At 33.9% G+C, this 17,439-nt stretch overlaps 2 protein-coding genes across 2 annotated transcripts; both read right to left on the bottom strand.

Annotated features, from left to right (window-relative positions):
• Positions 1 to 253: 253 nt before the first annotated feature.
• On the bottom strand, positions 254 to 6,074 carry LOC116117645 (putative F-box protein At5g55150). The gene is made up of 3 exons (XM_031403671.1): positions 5,996 to 6,074; positions 4,760 to 4,848; positions 254 to 1,393 (listed from the first exon to the last, which is right to left on the bottom strand). The coding sequence occupies exons 1-3, from the start codon at positions 6,072 to 6,074 to the stop codon at positions 254 to 256; spliced, it is 1,308 nt and encodes a 435-aa protein (XP_031259531.1).
• Positions 6,075 to 12,970: 6,896 nt separating this feature from the next.
• LOC116117643 (serine/threonine-protein kinase SAPK1-like) lies at positions 12,971 to 17,171 on the bottom strand. Its single transcript, XM_031403670.1, has 8 exons — positions 16,905 to 17,171; positions 15,042 to 15,128; positions 14,913 to 14,918; positions 14,628 to 14,720; positions 13,755 to 13,859; positions 13,559 to 13,657; positions 13,252 to 13,389; positions 12,971 to 13,057 (listed from the first exon to the last, which is right to left on the bottom strand). The coding sequence occupies exons 1-8, from the start codon at positions 17,169 to 17,171 to the stop codon at positions 12,971 to 12,973; spliced, it is 882 nt and encodes a 293-aa protein (XP_031259530.1).
• Between the last annotated feature and the right edge of the window lie 268 nt (positions 17,172 to 17,439).

Here is a 17,439-nt window from a genome sequence, read left to right as displayed (position 1 = left end):
CTGACCAGTCGCCCCTATTGTTGATACTTAAAGATGAAAGTTGTAACACATTGACGACCTAAATACGTCATGTACATTTTTTATTCATATTTGATAAGATGCTGCTAATATATATAAGGAATTTGACTTATACTTTTGTTTCCCAAATTAGAAGTCAAAATTCAACCATAGAAAAGCATATGATACTATCAAAACAAATGAAAATCTCAGTCATAATCTAACAAATGAAAATCTCAGTCATAATCTATCACATTTATTTTTTTCTAAAGAAACTAGGTTGAACCCACATAGGTGGATTCATAAAGCTATAGGAGTTGCCCCTAAAATGCGGTTCAATGCTTCCATCTTGGAGGTTATAAATTCCCATATCCTTTCCTCCTCCATGGGAAGTGAGATCAGTATAAATTTCCCAGCTATCATCAGTAAAGTAAATGCAATTAGATTTGCAGAGCATTGCTTCAATAGAAAACGAAGAATTATAACCCACAAACACAGCTCTATTCCCCAAATTCTTCATCTCTGTCCAAGTATTACTTCTCAAATCCACCTTGAAAACCAGAAATTCACTGGTTCTATAAGTACTCCGTCTTTTACTTATGTCTTCACGTTCTACTACTCGTGAAACGACTAACAGTTCGCCTCCTGATTCCACCAAGTATAAGCACAATGGATATTTTAAATAATCAGATGGCATCTCTGCAACTTGTTCTGCCATGTCACTTCTGATATCACATGCCGTCATTTGACCAGTGTCTTTTATAACATAAAATAGCCCATTGTAGTAAGTAACATCATGATTATAAGAAGCGGACGTTTCAATTGTTGTCCATGATTTATCACCTTCACCGGGCTTACAATATGCCAACTCTCTTTTAGATCCATGAAGAACCATTACTATGTAATCTGATGTACTGAAAGGATTGGATGATAAAACAAACTTGGTGATAAAACTAATATGTGGCCTATAAAGAACAGAAGAAAGATAATCCCAATTTTTGAAAGTGGTCATGTGCGGCAATTCAATTTGACGTCGTGAGAAAGGATGCAAAAGAGCCATACTCCAACGTTTGGAGATTGTTAGTATCCAACCTCCAGAAGAAAGACATCTTTTAGCTCGTTTATTGCTTCCTTCTGCTTCCGGTATCATAACTTGGCGAGTCATATTATCTGAGAAACTGTAAAAACCTCGTCGGCAAGTGTTGGGCTTTTCTGGTGGTAGCATCAGCCATGGAGGTTTAGATAAAAATCTGGGCTTCTCCTTTACAGCAACCGATAGCCATGAAGTACAAACCAAACTGAAGGTAACGAGATCCTCATACAACGTTAGCCGCTTGATAATTTCGATCAAAAGGTCCTCGTTCAATTCTGACCAGGCGCCCATGTTAACACAAACCTGCAAGAATCAAGATGGAATGGAAGTTGTAATAAACAGCCCGACGCAACAGAATCTAGATGTCGTTCTAACCTGGCGATTAGTGCTGAAAACTTGAATGAATAAAACTTATGAATTACATAGATATTTATAAGATAATAACACTTATAAGAAACCTAATATTATTAGAACAAGAAATTATAAAATAAAAAAGTAAAGCTTAAGTAAACTAAAACTTCCTAACTAAACTAAACTCCAACTTACAATAGAAAACTACTTCATTTCCTAAAATAAAATCCTAAATAAAAAAATCAAATAAAGAAAGAAAAACAAAATCAAATCATAATCTGACAAATATTTTCCTACCTCACAACGACACAACACAACCTAAATAAGTATTTTATTTTTATTCATATTTAATAAAATTCTACTATTATAATATAAGGTTTTGCTTCCCAATTTTGTTGTTAAATAGAATACAAAATCTAATATTTAATTTACTTGTTCGTGTATATAATATTTATACTAAAATTAAGAGATTAAAAAGTTAATAATTAACGAAATTTGTTGGCGTGTGAACACAATCACCTAAAAGCAACAACTGGGAGTCCGGATAAAAGAAATTTATGCAACCCGATTATGAATATGATAATATGGGTGGTACTGTTTGTTAAAATATAAAGTTTGTATACTTTTAGGAGTTTTGACACCTCATCATATTCATATACCTAACATCTTTTAAGTATTCAAGTTTGTCGTGTTGTAAAGGTTAGCATTAAGCTGAAATAGTATTTAAACGTTACGGCTATGGTGCAAAGACCAATGCATTGAAATAGAACACTTTTAATTGACCTATTGCTAGTGAGGAACCAAAATGTAATATAAATAGAAATATAGGTGTCAAACAATTTTGACTTGGTGACTTTAAAGTTTTAGTACAACAACAACTGGCAAATTCGAATGGCCATTAATTTTATTTTTAAGCTATTGAATATAGTCATTGATTTGCACATTAATGCTTAAAATTAGACAGCTTTATATGGGTATTATTGATATTTATAATACCGATTATGCATGCTTTAGTTTATACTTTAGTGTATTATCAATGTGTATAAAATTAAGTTGGGCTCCAATAAAAACTTGGGCCAAGTTTAAAGTAGGCCCAAAAAAAACCCGGACAATGAACTCAATGGAAGTAATTTTTAATCCCTATCAAATTGATCATGTGGTTCTACCATTAGTGATTGGTTTCTTAATTATCTTCCATATCTAATCCAGCTTTTAACAAATCCTAAAGGGGTTGAATAGTTCAATAGAGATTCTTGAGTGTATATTCAAGAGTTTAAGTTGAGGTCTTCCTCAATTGTTATAGGGGTGACATTGGAGTTCTTATCCACTCAGGAGTTCCAGAGTCCTAAAGATTAATTAAAGTATATAAATTAGTTCGAACACTTCTGATCAAAAAAAAATAAAAAAAAAAAATAATAATAAAAATTCCGTTTCTCAACTATTTTGAGTCCACCTAACACTGAGCCCATGCACGATGCTACACGTCATTTACTCACCCTTACTTTAACGCTAAATAAATAATTTTACAAGTTGTTTTATTCAAACATGGGCTCAAAACCTTTTCGTCAATGAGTCAAGATTTGGATGAAAGAAGATAGGGCTTAGTCCATTATAATTTTGGGCCACTTCCGATAGATCCGGCTCACCAAATGTTGATGAATGATGAAAACAAACGAAAAGGATCGGATCAAAGATAATATAAAAAATTCGATTTCGAGTGGGGCATCGCATTTGTAATTGTTCTTTAATTAGTGCTTTTTCTAGTTACGTTTTTTTAACGATAAAAGTCTATGTGGGGCATTTGTTTTTTTTTTGTTCTATCCAGGTTTCTAAGATAAGAATTCCTCGTGTTTCTCTTGTCACTCTTCATTTTGGTTTCTAGTAATTTTATTTTATCTATTTTATTTATTATTTTTGTCCATAATTTGAAAGGTTCTATAATTTGAATTATCCATTAAAGAACCTTTCAATTATATATAACATTATACCTCAAAATTACCTCAAATCTTCAAAATCACATCAAACTAAGTTTTATCTACTTAACCCTTCAAATGAAGTTCAAGTTTATCTTGGTCTCTTGAAAAATTATGCAAAACTCTTTGAAAAACTAGAGAAAGAAAAGTTGTTATGGAAGATTGAGAGAAAATGGAAGAAATGTTGAAGAAAGGCTCTCTCCTTTGGCTTGAAGGATTTATTCATTATAGGAAATATTTCATTTATTTTACAAAATTAGCTTGGCCCAATTATTTTATTGTATAACAATAAGTCTTTAATTATTCATATAAGGGTATTTGGTCATTTCACACTAGACATAATTATTACTTAATTAATGCCAGAAATGCAATGAAGCCTAATCATCTTTGACTTTTCAAGCTTATCCATAGGCAAAATAATCATTTTGCCCCTAAGCTCTTATGGATAATTGATTCATACCGTTCCAAATGAAGTGATTATTTGCCTAGTTAGATTTATGTTTTTAACAAAAATAAAATTTTTAAAGGACTATTAAGTTAGAATTATACCTTTGACATCTCGGGTATACAGTACGTGCCACCAAATTGTTCAGCACTAATATTGTAGGGCAACACTATCCAATATACTGTATAATTTTGCCAACACATTGTTAACACTAGTGATTGAAAACAACATGAGCTTCAAACTATAATCCTTTTCAATCTGATTTGTACAGTCAGAAAAGATGGTCAACACTGACATCGACCTCAGATTCTATTCACCACAAATCATCAGCCCCTGCGCTAGCTTGTGCGCCGACTTGGCTTCTTCACCTGCGTCTTGCTTCTGTATGATACGCATTATTTCTTCAACACCTTGAGATGGTGATCATGTAATGCTTCCTAAAGTTTGTTTTCTCAATTTCAATTAGCTCTTTCGGCAAATTTTCAGAAACCATGGTGTGCTTGATATCTGGGATACTATCCTCTGTTAGGAGGAAAAGACAGGATCAGTTACAAACGATTAAAGATTCATTCATAAAACTGTGAAATCAAGTAAATAATAAATTTAAAGAAAGAAAAACAAACAGAAGATATGAGAAAATGGTTAGAGGACAAAATGCCACACAAAAAAAAAAAAAAAAAAAAGGTGTTTACCTCTGAAGGGTCAGAAACAAAAATCCGAGAAAGAAGATGTCTATAGTCTGCAGACACACATACATAGTCGGGTATGGAGTACTGAACACTTTATTCTCTGTTTAGATAAATAAAAGATCGAACTTCATGATACACAATATACTAGAGAAAGTAGAATCTTCAAATCATAGAATTATTCTGTTGAAGAGACGCACATCAATGGTCTTACAAAAATTCTAGGATCTTCTGGATCCTCAAAAGGGTAGGCACCACCAACATCACACAGAGCGTCACACCACAGGACCAAACATCTGAAATCTACAAGCCACAAACAATAAAATTACCAAGAAAATTTATATGACCTCACTGTTATTACTATAATAGAGATGTTATATCCAATTAAGAAAAAAATGCTAGATAACTTTTAAGAACCAAATGCAAACACAAAGGTAAGTGGATACTAGATTAGAGAAATCTTTAACCATTAGTATGAGTATCAAAGTTAACATAGTCAGCATATCACAGAAGCTAAACTTTTTTAAGCACCATAAGAATCAGAATAGAACAACACCGTAAAGAAACGATAGCATGACTTGAAATAGAGAGTCAGTAAGCCAGCAAAGCTAGATGTCGGGAGAAGTTCCAGCAGGAATAAACTTTCTTTCTGGCATATCATTATGTCATTGCCACAAATATCTTATGGATCACTAACTTCTTGCACCCTTAGAAGAGCTTTATATAATATAAATGCTTATGCATTCGAATTATTAGGAGATCCTGAATAAGAGCACCACAGAAAAAGGAGATCAAGTGACAAGCATGTAGTTCTCATGTTGCCAATGGCATGTGGTCTAGTGGCATAGGCCTCCACACATTGTGGATTGTCTAAAGTCTGGATTCGAATCCAGGCGAAATTGAGGAGTTTAATAACTCAGGTTCATATTATCTATTGAGCGCTCCTATCATTATTGACCACATGATGTCTCCATACTTCCATGGCATATATTCTAACCCAGTGTTTACTGGAACACACCAAATCAAATGAAAAATAAAAACTCAATACCTTCCATTTATTCCTTTCGTGACAGGAGCTTCGGAGCAATGTATGCTGGAGTTCCAAACGTTGATTTATGCTGTGAGTGCAACAATCCTGACTGCAAGATGTAAAGCAAGAACAATAATGAAAGTTAAAACTAAGGGGTACTATAATGTAAGATATAATATGACTTATACCCTTAGTATTGAGTTTTTTTTTTTTCTTTCAGGAAAAAAAGGTATAAAGGTGAGGCGTAGTAATTTATACTATATATTAAAGAACTATATTTAAAATACAAGATAACAAATCGTACAAAATTCACAGGTTCATAAATGTTTAAATTCACCTTCTAGTAGTTGATCAGTGATAAAAAAGGAAGACTCAAGAAAAAGAAAGACTCAAGAACCTGATAGGATAAAAGATGATTACCTTCTTCCCCTTCCCATGTATTTGACTGCAACAAAATTTCCAAACCCGAGCTCTTCAATGGCTCATATCTCTCCTCCATCGCAATTACTAACCCAAATAAACAAGATGTCCAATACCAAAGAAACCAAATGGATTATCAATAAAATATTGAAAACAAGAAACTTCAGGTCAATGCGAACGCTTTACTAGTTTACTGATTGGGGTTTAGGGTTGGGGTAACATGCAATGTTCTATGTGTTGGTATAATTGGCCGTGTACCTAAAGACGTTTCTACAGTGACGGCACGGAGGGTTGTTCTTCTAGAACAGTCCGATTGTGTGAATGGAAAGAATTGTCAAGAATAATTTTCTATCAATGAACGCAGAGAGGCATTACTAAAAGAAAATAAAGAGAAATGTTGAGAAATGCAAAGGAGAGGAAGAAGAGAGTAACCTAACAGAAAAAAAGAAGACGAAGAGTTATGCAGTTCGTTGCTTTTGGCGGGGGAAAGCAAGTCCGATTTTGCCCCTTATATATATCTATATATTTAGTAACAATTTTAATCTCATTTAGCAAAATATCTAGAAAAAAAAATCTCTATTTCCAATTTAATTATACACATATTGTAATACCCCGTAATTTGTGGCATTTTATTTAAATTTATTTATTGATTTAGGGGATAAATTGTAAGAAATATAACTTTTTAGGGATGTTTTGGTGATGAAATAAGGACTGGAGGACCAATATGATTTAGCAAGAGGACTTGGGTGGAACAATGAATGTTTTAAGGGGATGTGAGAGTATCAAGTTCAATAAAGCTACGGACACCGGGTTTTTGCACGAAAATGTGTACCGGCCTATCCCCCTGACTCACACAAGCAATCCATGATGCGTGATTGAACAATAAAAATTTTCTAGTGACGACCGTCCATCAAATATGGATGGTCGTTCACTTACATGGTGTCCCAATTAAAGGACGCCCGTCCATAAGTAAAATAGAATAAATTTTTTTTATAAAATTAAGGACGGCGCTCATAGGTTATGGCGGCTGTCCCTAAATATTGACGGCATTCATATTTTAATGACGCCCGTCCATTAACATTCTTTTTAAAAAATTAAAAAATATTTAGGGACGGCGTTCATCCTTTATGGGCGACGTCTCTTATTTGGATGGGCGTCCGCAAATAAGGGACACCCTCTTAATCTAAATATAAAAAAAAAAAAAAAACTTTTTGTCCGTTCATAAATTATGGATGCTTCTTATGTTTGGACGGCGTCCTAAAGAATGGATGTCATCCATATTTGATTTTAACAAAGAAAAAACTTTGGGGACGTCCCTTACTTGGGCGGCCCGTCCATTATTTTGGCTTTTAAAGAATGAAAGAAAAACTTTGGACGCCAGTGTTAGATAGTATATACAAAGTTCTCTGGCAGATAAAAAGAAAAAAATTTTCAAAATAAATGTAAATCAAAAATTATTTGAGGTCAAATAAGCATAATGTACTGTTTACATGGACTACCAATTCAATTCATATAACAGACCACACAAAAAAAAAGTAAGAAATATGGAGCTACCTATGACTTACCATTAAATTTCAAATTAACCACAATAAGGGAAGAGCTAATGCACGCCAACCAAATGTAAGGGACACTTGTGGACGGGCGTCCCCAAAGTTTTTCTTTGTTTTTAAAACCAAAAATAATGGACGGGCGTCCATGCCTTACGAACACCATCCAACGTAAATGATGGGTATCCCTTATTTGCGGACGTCCATCCAAAATGAAGGGACGGTTGTCCATAACTAATGAAACGCCGGCCCTAAATTTTTTTAATTTTTTTTAAAAGAATTGTTAATGGAAGGGTGTCCATTAAATATAAAACGTCCGTCCAATATTTAGGGACAGTTGTTTAACTACGATGCGCAAAATCTTACTGGGAATTAGTATCTGATTTCTTATGCATCAAATATGGAAGCTACTTTCCATTATGTAATTTGACTGACCAAAAGCCAATGAACAAAGGGCTAGCTGGCTTCTCTTAATTGCCATTTCCATAACATTCTCCTTTCTGATTATTACCGTTTAAACTGGTCAGCAGCTGATATAAATATGTATTTCTTTTTTCTTCCCCAAATCATTGGTGTATAACAAGTAACAAACCAAGCTTCTGTGAAGTTGACTTGAATGATATTTTGGATTGGCCCCTTTCAACATCAGTCCAAAACACTCTTTTGGTACTACTTCCTTAGCACATGCTGTCATGTGATGCCCCAACAACAGCAAATTATTTTTACGGCTCTCATCTATTCACACTCTCTTCGGTTTTTCATGCAATCAATTAGTTCCATTACAAGAGAGAGTCTGTAGGTGATTTGAAGTTTGAAGTATGAATAGAGTTTATGACCCTTTATTAGAGAGTTTCTTATTTTTCAATAGTAATAAGCAATCTTGTAAAGATAAATGAAAACCCTTCTGTATCAGGTTTGAAGTTTGAACAACCCCAAAAATTGTCCCCTTAACTTAGAAATTAAGAGTACAAGTGTGTAAAGCATAAAAGAAAATTATGAAGTTTGGAAGGTGCTCAAAAGACAAAAATTCATATGGGTTTATTTTCTTAACATATATATATATATAATAGCTCAAGAATTAATTTAATTTGTTTGGTATGTTGACACAACTCAAGTGATGGTGGGCCAAACCAAAACGCCGTAGGAGGAAGAAATTTGTCAGCATCATAAGTTTGATCAATCAACTCCAAAATTGATTGAAATTTGTCTACTTCTGAGCAACATGGACCAACTCAAACAGGCATTAATGGAGTAAATGTTGTCAGAAATCTTCAATTTCATGAGATTAGGATGCATGTCGGGTTACAAACAAACCCCATTTATAAACTTTTCAACAATGTTACTATTTTAAAGTTGCATTTCAGTATTTCAAAATGTAATATTAAGTTGTTGTGAGTTGTGACAGCACTGCAGAGAACATTATCTGGAAAGTTGTGAGCTCCAGGCGGCGCAATTGCACAGTCTTCACTGCTCATAATTAGGCCCATTATCAGGAAACTACTTAAAAAAGACATTAGTTGGCTTAATTACCTTCATTATTTTCCTAGTAATAAATGAATATTCCTTAGGGATACCGATAATTTACACCGAATTTTTATATTAATATACGTGACATTCAATCAAACATGACCATATTAGAGACAATATATGTTTTTCGTGAATGAACAGTCGTCCATCAAATATAACAAACGTCTATGATTGTTGGACGATTGTTCATTTCAAATAGACTTCCGTTCATCAATCTCGTATGAAATAACAATGAACTCTCATCCATTTCTTACAGACGGGTGTCCACCTCGAATGAACGCATATTCATAAATTTTTAAAAGTATAATAATGGACACCGGTTCATATAATATGGACTGACGTCCATTTAAAATAGACGACCATCCATTAACAAATAAAAATTTTTATTTACCTCGTACAGATACCAAAGGGCGTTCATTTTCAATAATAATAATAATAACAACAACAACAACAACAGGCTTTTATTGATCTCTAATATAGTCTCTAGTCAATAAAGAGCATTTCAAGATCAGGTCTCTAGTCAATAAAGAGTATTTCAAGATGAGCATTAAGCCATGGTAACAGTGTAATATTAAAATAGAAATTGCATTGAATTGAATTGAGCAAGAGGACAAATAAAATGGAATTATTAATTGGTATTGCATATACATTGGGTAATAGAAATTTCATTTATTGTATATGGACGACCTTCCATATAAGATGGACGCCCATCCATCAATTACCCAATGTATATAGACGGGCGTCCATTGTTTTGTTTTTAAAATTTTCTAGACAGGCGTTCATCTTATATGAATGTCCATCCATAGTAAATGAACACATGTCCATATAATAGACGAGAGTCCATTGATATTTTTGTGGACACTCGTTCATTCAAGATGAACGGTCGTCTATCAAATATGGATGAGCATTCATAATTGTTGAACAGTTGTTTATTTACAGAAGACGTGTTTTATCTCCAACGTGGTCGTGGCTCACTAGAGACCATGTCTTTTGGTACATAAATTCGGTACAAAAATTCAGTATCGGTAACATTATTTGTAATAAATTAGCACTTTTAGGAAAAAGCGCTTTGTGGGAAAGTTTTGAAGGTGTTTGGGTTAATGCCAAGCTGGAGTTTCAAAATATAAAAAGAAAGTTGAACATGGTAGTAGTATGCTTCGAACATTGTATTGGTAATAGCAAAACATTGGCCTTATCTCTTTGGAGAATTATTCAATTCAATAAAACCTTATGATTAGCATGTTGTTATGGTAAATTAATCTTATTTTAAAATCCATTAGGTTCTTTGTGTGAACACAATCACCTCAAAAGCAACAACTACGGAGTCCGGATAAAAGAAATTTATGCAACCCAATTATGAATATGATAATATGGGTGGTACCTGTCTGTTAAAATATAAAGTTATGTATACTTTTAGGAGTTTTGACACCTCATCATATTCATATACCTAACATCTTTTAAGTATTCAAGTTTGTCGTGTTGTAAAGGTTAGCATTAAGCTGAAATAGTATTTTAAACGTCTACGGCTATGGCTGCAAAGACCAATGCATTGAAATATGAACACTTTTAATTGACCTATTGCTAGTGAGGAACCAAAATGTAATATAAATAGAAATATAGGTGTCAAACAATTTTGACTTGGTTGACTTTAAAGTTTTAGTACAACAACAACTGGCAAATTCGAATGGCCATTATATTTTATTTTTAATGCTATTGAATATAGTCATTGATTTGCACATTAATGCTTAAAATTAGACAGCTTATATGGGTATTTATTTGATATTTAATACCGATTATGCATGCCTTTAGTTTATACTTTAGATTGTATTATCAATGTGTATAAAATTAAGTTGGGCTCCAATAAAAACTTGGGCCAAGTTTAAAGTAGGCCCAAAAAAAACCCGGACAATTGAACTCAATGGAAGTAATTTTTAATCCCTATCAAATTGATCTATGATGGTTCTACCATTAGTGTATTGGTTTCTTAATTATCTTCCATATCTAATCCAGCTTTTAACAAATCCTAAAGGGGTTGAATAGTTCAATAGAGATTCTTGAGTGTATTATTCAAGAGGTTTTAAGTTTGAGGTCTTCCTCAATTGTTAATAGGGGTGACCATTGGAGTTCTTATCCACTCAGTAGTTCCAGAGTCCTAAAAGATTAATTAAAGTATATATAAATTAGTTCGAACACTTCTGATCATAAAAAAAATAAAATAAAAAAATAATAATAAAAATTCCAGTTTCTCAACTATTTTGAGTCCACCCTAACACTGAGCCCATGCTACGATGCTACACATTCATTTACTCACCCTTTAACGCTAAATTAATTAATTTTACAAGTTGTTTTTCTTCAAACATGGGCTCAAAATCTTTTCGTCAATGAGCCCAAGATTTGGATGAAAGAAGATAGGGCTTAGTCCATTATAAATTTTGGGCCACTTCCGATAGATCCGGCTCACCAAATGTTGATGAAATGATGAAAACAAACGAAAAGGATCGGATCAAAGATAATATAAAAAATTCGATTTCGGGTGGGGCACTTGTAATTGTTCTTTAATTAGGGCTTCTTCTAGTTACTTTTTTTAACGATAAATGTCTTCCATGTGGGGCATTTGTTTTTTGTTCTATCCCAGGTTTTTAAGATAAGAATTCCTGTGTTTCTCTTTGTTACTCTTCATTTTGGTTTCTAGTAATTTTTATTTTATCTATTTTTTTTTATTTTATTTTTCCTTTGATTTTTTTTGTCCATAATTTGAATTATCCATATCCTTATATAAGAACCCAGAGTGACACTCTGTTTTTCTTTTAAGTTTCTCTTTTGTGGGATAGGGTTTTTCGGTTTTTGTTTTCTGGGTATCTTTCCTTTTTTACCAAAATAAAAACTCTTTTCAAGTTTACTTACTTTACTGTTAGTTAGTTTGGTTAATGTATTAAAGTATTATTGGTAGTAGTTTTGTTTTTATAGGGTTTTATTTTGTTTTCCATTTAATGGCTCGCTTGATTCTTCCATGCAAAAGTTCGTGTTTGGCAAAGACCAGTCTTTTGGGTTTGATCTCCTCGTCTCCTGTGATTACTTAATCCCATTCCATTTTAATATCTTTTTAAACAATAATGTGTGTGCATATGCGAGTGTACATATTGCTTCTATTATTGCTTGCCGAGAAAATGTAGAAAAAGGAATTGAGAAAAAGGAAAAGAGATGTACGCAATATGTTGAATGCATTGAAATATAAAAAGAAAAAGAAAACTTTTGATACTATATTAATTATATATGAGTGTGACTTAATTAAAAAAGTTATATATATATATATACACAGAGAGATCAGAGAGAGAGAGAGGTGCTAGTCTTACAGCCACACTTGAAATGGCGAACCACCCTTCTGCCACAACCTTTGAGGAGCTTTATGACTCGATTAATATCGATGAGTGCAGCCAATTTAGCCGTAACAACTGGACACACACACTCAAATGGCTAACCCTCACCCTTTTACAACATGCATTCACCCCCAACCGTATCTCCTCCATGCACTTACTCGGGCTTTATTAAAACGTATTTTCATCTTTTAAATGTAAAAATAAAGATAACTTGTTAGTTAATTAACTTTGTTAAAACGTTTTTGGAAAATTTACATCACTTTTACATACCTACAGATTTTTCTAAAAAAGGGAAAGAATATATCAATGTAAAATGACAAGAACTCTTTTCAGCATATGGTACGTGCACCCAAATTGGTTCAGTACTAATATTGTAGGGCAACACTATCCAATATACTGTATAATTTTGCCAACACATTGTTAACACTAGTGATTGAAAACACCATAAGCTTTAACTATAAATCCTTTTCAATCTGATTTGTACAGTCAGAAAAGATGGTCACCACTGACATCGACCTCAGATTCTATTCACCATCCAAATCATCAGCCCCTGCGCTAGCTTGTGCGCCGACTTTGGCTTCTTCACCTGGCGTCTTTGCTTCTTGTATGCAGTGGCGGATTTACTTAATGACGAGTGGGGACCACGGCCTCCACTCAAACTTTAAAAAACTTCAAATTATATAAATATTTATATTTAGTTGCATTTTACCCCCTATAAGATTTTGACATTTTGCCCCCATAAATTTTTTTTTTATTTTTTGCCCCCATCGAGTGAAATTCCTGGATCCGCCACTACTTGTATGATACGCATTATTTCTTCAACACCCTGAGATGGTTGATCATGTAATGCTTCCCTAAAGTTTGTTTTCTTAATTTCAATTAGCTCTTTCGGCAAATTTTTCAGAAACCATGGGTGCTGCTTGATATCTGGGATACTAATCCTCTGTTAGGAGGAAAAGACAGGATCAGTTTACAAACGATTAAAGATTCATTCATATAAACATGTGAAATCAAGTAATTAAATAAATTTAAAGAAAAGAACAAAGAGAAGATATGAAAAATGTTTAGAGGACAAAATGCCATTAAAAAAAAAAAAAAAAAAAGGTGTTTACCTCTGAAGGGTCAGAAACAAAAATCCGAGAAAGAAGATGTCTATAGTCTGCAGACACACATACATAGTCGGGTATGGAGTACTGAACACTCTTTATTCTCTGTTTAGATAAATAAAAGATCGAACTTCATGATACACAATATACTAGAGAAAGTAGAATCTTCAAATCATAGAATTATTCTGTTGAAGAGACGCACATCAATGGTCTTACAAAAATTTCTAGGATCTTCTGGATCCTCAAAAGGGTAGGCACCCACCAACATCACACAGAGCGTCACACCACAGGACCAAACATCTGAAATCTACAAGCCACAAACAATAAAATTACCAAGAAAATTTATATGACCTCACTGTTATTACTATAATAGAGATGTTATATCCAATTAAGAAAAAAATGCTAGATAACTTTTAAGAACCAAATGCAAACACAAAGGTAAGTGGATACTAGATTAGAGAAATCTTTAACCATTAGTATGAGTATCAAAGTTAACATAGCTCAGCATATCACAGAAGCTAAACTTTTTTAAGCACCATAAGAATCAGAATAGAACACACCGTAAAGAAACAGATATGCATGACTTGAAATAGAGAGTTCAGTAAGCCAGCAAAGCTAGATGTCGGGAGAAGTTTTCCAGCAGGAATAAACTTTCTTTCTGGCATATCATTATGTCATTGCCATCAAATATCTTATGGATCACTAACTTCTTGCACCCTTAGAAGAGCTTTATGTATAATATAAATGCTTATGCATTCGAATTCATTAGGAGATCCTGAATAAGAGCATCCACAGAAACAGGAGATCAATGTGACAAGCATGTAGTTTCTCATGTTTGCCAATGGCCATGTGGTCTAGTGGCATAGGCCTCCACACATTTGTGGATTGTCTAAAGTCCTGGATTTCGAATCCAGGCGAAATTGAGGAGTTTAATAAACTTCAGGTTCATAGTATCTATTGAGCGCTCCTATCATTTATTGATCCACATGATGTCTCCATACTTCCATCGGCAGTATATTCTAACCCAGTGTTTACTGGAACACACCAAATCAAATGAAAAATAAAAACTCAATACCTTTCCATTATATTCCTTTCGTGACAGGAGCTTCGGAGCAATGTATGCTGGAGTTCCAACAGTTGATTTATGCTGTGAGTGCAACAATCCTGACTGCAAGATGTAAAGCAAGAACAATAATGAAAGTTAAAACTAAGGAGTACTATAATGTAAGATATAATTTATGACTTACTACCCCTTAGTATTGAGTTTTTTTTTTTTTCTTTCAGGAAAAAAGGTATAAAGGTGAGGCGTAGATAATTTATACATATATATTAAAGAACTTATATTTAAAATACAAGATACCAAATCCTGTACAAAATTCACAGGTTTCATAAATGTTTAAATTCACCTTCTAGTAGTTGATCAGTGATAAAAAAGGAAGACTCAAGAAAAAGAAAGACTCAAGAACCTGATAGGATAAAAGATGATTACCTTCTTCCCCCTTCCTATGTATTTGACTGCAACAAAATTTCCAAACCCGAGCTCCTTCAATGGCTCATATCTCTCCTCCATCGCAATCTACTAACCCAAATAAACAAGACTAGTCCAATACCAAAAGAACCCAAATGGATTATCAATATAAATATTGAAAACAAGAAACTTCAGGTCAATGCGAACGCTTTACTAGTTTACTGATTGGGGTTATTAGGGTTGGGGTTAACATGCAATTGTTCTATGTGTTGGTATAATTTGGCCGTGTACCTAAAGACGTTTCTACAGTGAGGGCACGGAGGGTTGTTCTTTCTATGAACAGTCCGATTGTGTGAATGGAAAGAATTGTCAAGAATAATTTTCTATCAATGAACGCAGAGAGGCATTACTAAAAGAAAATAAAGAGAAATGTTGAAGAAATGCAAAGGAGAGGAAGAAGAAGAGTAACCTAACAGAAAAAAAAGAAGACGAAGAGTTATGCAGTTCGTTGCTTTTGGCGGGAGAAAGCAAGTCCGATTTTGCCCCTATATATATATCTATATATATTTAGTAACAATTTTTAATCTCATTTAGCAAAATATATCTAGAAAAAAAAATCTCTATTTCCAATTTAATTATATACATATTGTAATACCCCGTAATTTTGTGGCATTTTTATTTAAATTTATTTTATTGATTTAGGGGATAAATTGTAAGAAATCATAACTTTTTAGGGATGTTTTGGTGATGAAATAAGGACTGGAGGACCAATATGAATTTAGCAAGAGGACTTGGGTGGAACAATGAAATGTTTTAAGGGGGATGTGAGAAGTATCAAAGTTCAATAAAGCTACGGACACTGGGGTTTTTGCATCGAAAATGTGTACCGGCCTACATATCCCCCTGACTCACACCAGCAATCCAGATGCGTGATTGAACAATAAATATTTTTCTAGTGAATGATCGTCCATCAAATATGGATGGTCGTTCACTTACATGGACTCCCATCCATATTATATGGACGGGAGTCCATTTGCTACGGACGGGCGTCCCCATTTAAAGGACACCCGTCCATAAGTAAAATAGAATAAATTTTTTTTATAAAAATTAAGGACGGCCGCTCATAGGTTATGGGCGGCTGTCCCTAAATATTGGACGGGCGTTCATATTTTAATGGACGCCCGTCCATTAACAATTCTTTTTAAAAAATTAACAAATATTTAGGGACGGCCGTTCATCCTTTATGGACGACCGTCTCTTTATTTTGGATGGGCGTCCGCAAATAAGGGACACCCATTCTTAATCTAAATATGAAAATTAAAAAAAAAAAAAAAAAACTTTGGGGATGTCCGTTCATAAATTATGGATGGCTGTCCCTTATGTTTGGACGGGCATCCGTAAAGAATGGATGTCAGTCCATTATTTAGATTTTAAAAACAAAAGAAAAACTTTGGGGACGTCCCTTACTTTTGGACGGCCCGTCCATTATTTTGGCTTTTAAAGAATGAAAGAAAAACTTTGGACGCCAGTGTCTAGATAGTAGATACAAAGTTCTCTGGCAGATAAAAAAGAAAAAGTGTTTCAAAATAAATGTAAATTCAAAACTTATTTTGAGGTCAAATTAAGCCTAATTTTTTATTATAGTAAATGGACCCTCGTCCATGTTTGATGAACGGCCGTTCACTAGAAAAAAATAAAAATAACATGAAACTCTTAGTTCCTCGTATTTTCTTCCATTAATTTTTCTTCTTGTTCTTCCCCTCTCTCACTTTCTGTTCTATCAGTCCTATAAGTTCAAGCATTACCAGCCACACTGCATTAAAACATCAAGGTGTCAAACGAAATGGATAACTGGCATTCCTTACATATCAATCAATGCAGTACCTCAAGCCTGGTAACCTGGGAATTTTGCTGCTGCTCTAAATTTTGAGTTAACGGATGTCTCGGATGCAACTCTTTTTGGATCTCAGAGACCATTTGCTGAGATGACTGAGAACTTTGCTGCGGAGGGTGTACCTGTTGCAATGCCACCTGAGAAAACTGTGAAGGCGCTTGCAGCAGAGAAGAGTGTAATTGTTGTGTGACACTTAGGGCAGCAGCTTCTTGGTTTGCCAACTGCGAAACAGCTTGTGGCTGTGAATTTGTGGACATATTTAGCAAGGGATATGATACATTAGGGGCTACATGGCCTCCAATTGAATCACCAAGATTGGGTGCTGGCCTAGAACAAGTAAACAAACGAAACACCAAATTAACTAATTATATAAGACATGAAACTGACNTGCTTAAATTGTCCCCTAAATATCTACAAACTTCAACAGTTCTCTCAAATTAAACAAGTACAGTCTTACCTCTTTGAAGCGGACAATGTTTGGATGCCTCAAAGATCTGTGGTTGATGATCTCCCTCTGAACATTCT

Source organism: Pistacia vera, unplaced genomic scaffold, assembly GCF_008641045.1.
Source record: "Pistacia vera cultivar Batoury unplaced genomic scaffold, PisVer_v2 Contig82, whole genome shotgun sequence".
Lineage (NCBI taxonomy): Eukaryota > Viridiplantae > Streptophyta > Magnoliopsida > Sapindales > Anacardiaceae > Pistacia > Pistacia vera.
Note: the sequence above shows the minus strand (reverse complement) of the source record. Positions and strands in the feature narration are given on the sequence as shown.

Bases quoted from the DNA above. Each gene is read 5' to 3' on its own strand.
- LOC116117643 (XM_031403670.1), bottom strand. From the start codon at position 17,171: ATGTCCACAAATTCACAGCCACAAGCTGTTTCGCAGTTGGCAAACCAA. The intron at 13,658-13,754 runs GTGCGTCTCTTC...TTATCTAAACAG, and splicing joins ATTTTTGTAAGACCATTGAT to AGAATAAAGAGTGTTCAGTA. The intron at 13,058-13,251 runs ATCATACAAGTA...TAAATCCGCCAC, and splicing joins GTGTTGAAGAAATAATGCGT to TGCATACAAGAAGCAAAGAC.
- LOC116117645 (XM_031403671.1), bottom strand. From the start codon at position 6,074: ATGGAGGAGAGATATGAGCCATTGAAGAGCTCGGGTTTGGAAATTTTG. The intron at 4,849-5,995 runs GTAATCATCTTT...TGTGGCTTGTAG, and splicing joins TACATGGGAAGGGGAAGAAG to ATTTCAGATGTTTGGTCCTG. The intron at 1,394-4,759 runs GTAAGACCATTG...TGATTCTTGCAG, and splicing joins CAGAAGATCCTAGAATTTTT to GTTTGTGTTAACATGGGCGC.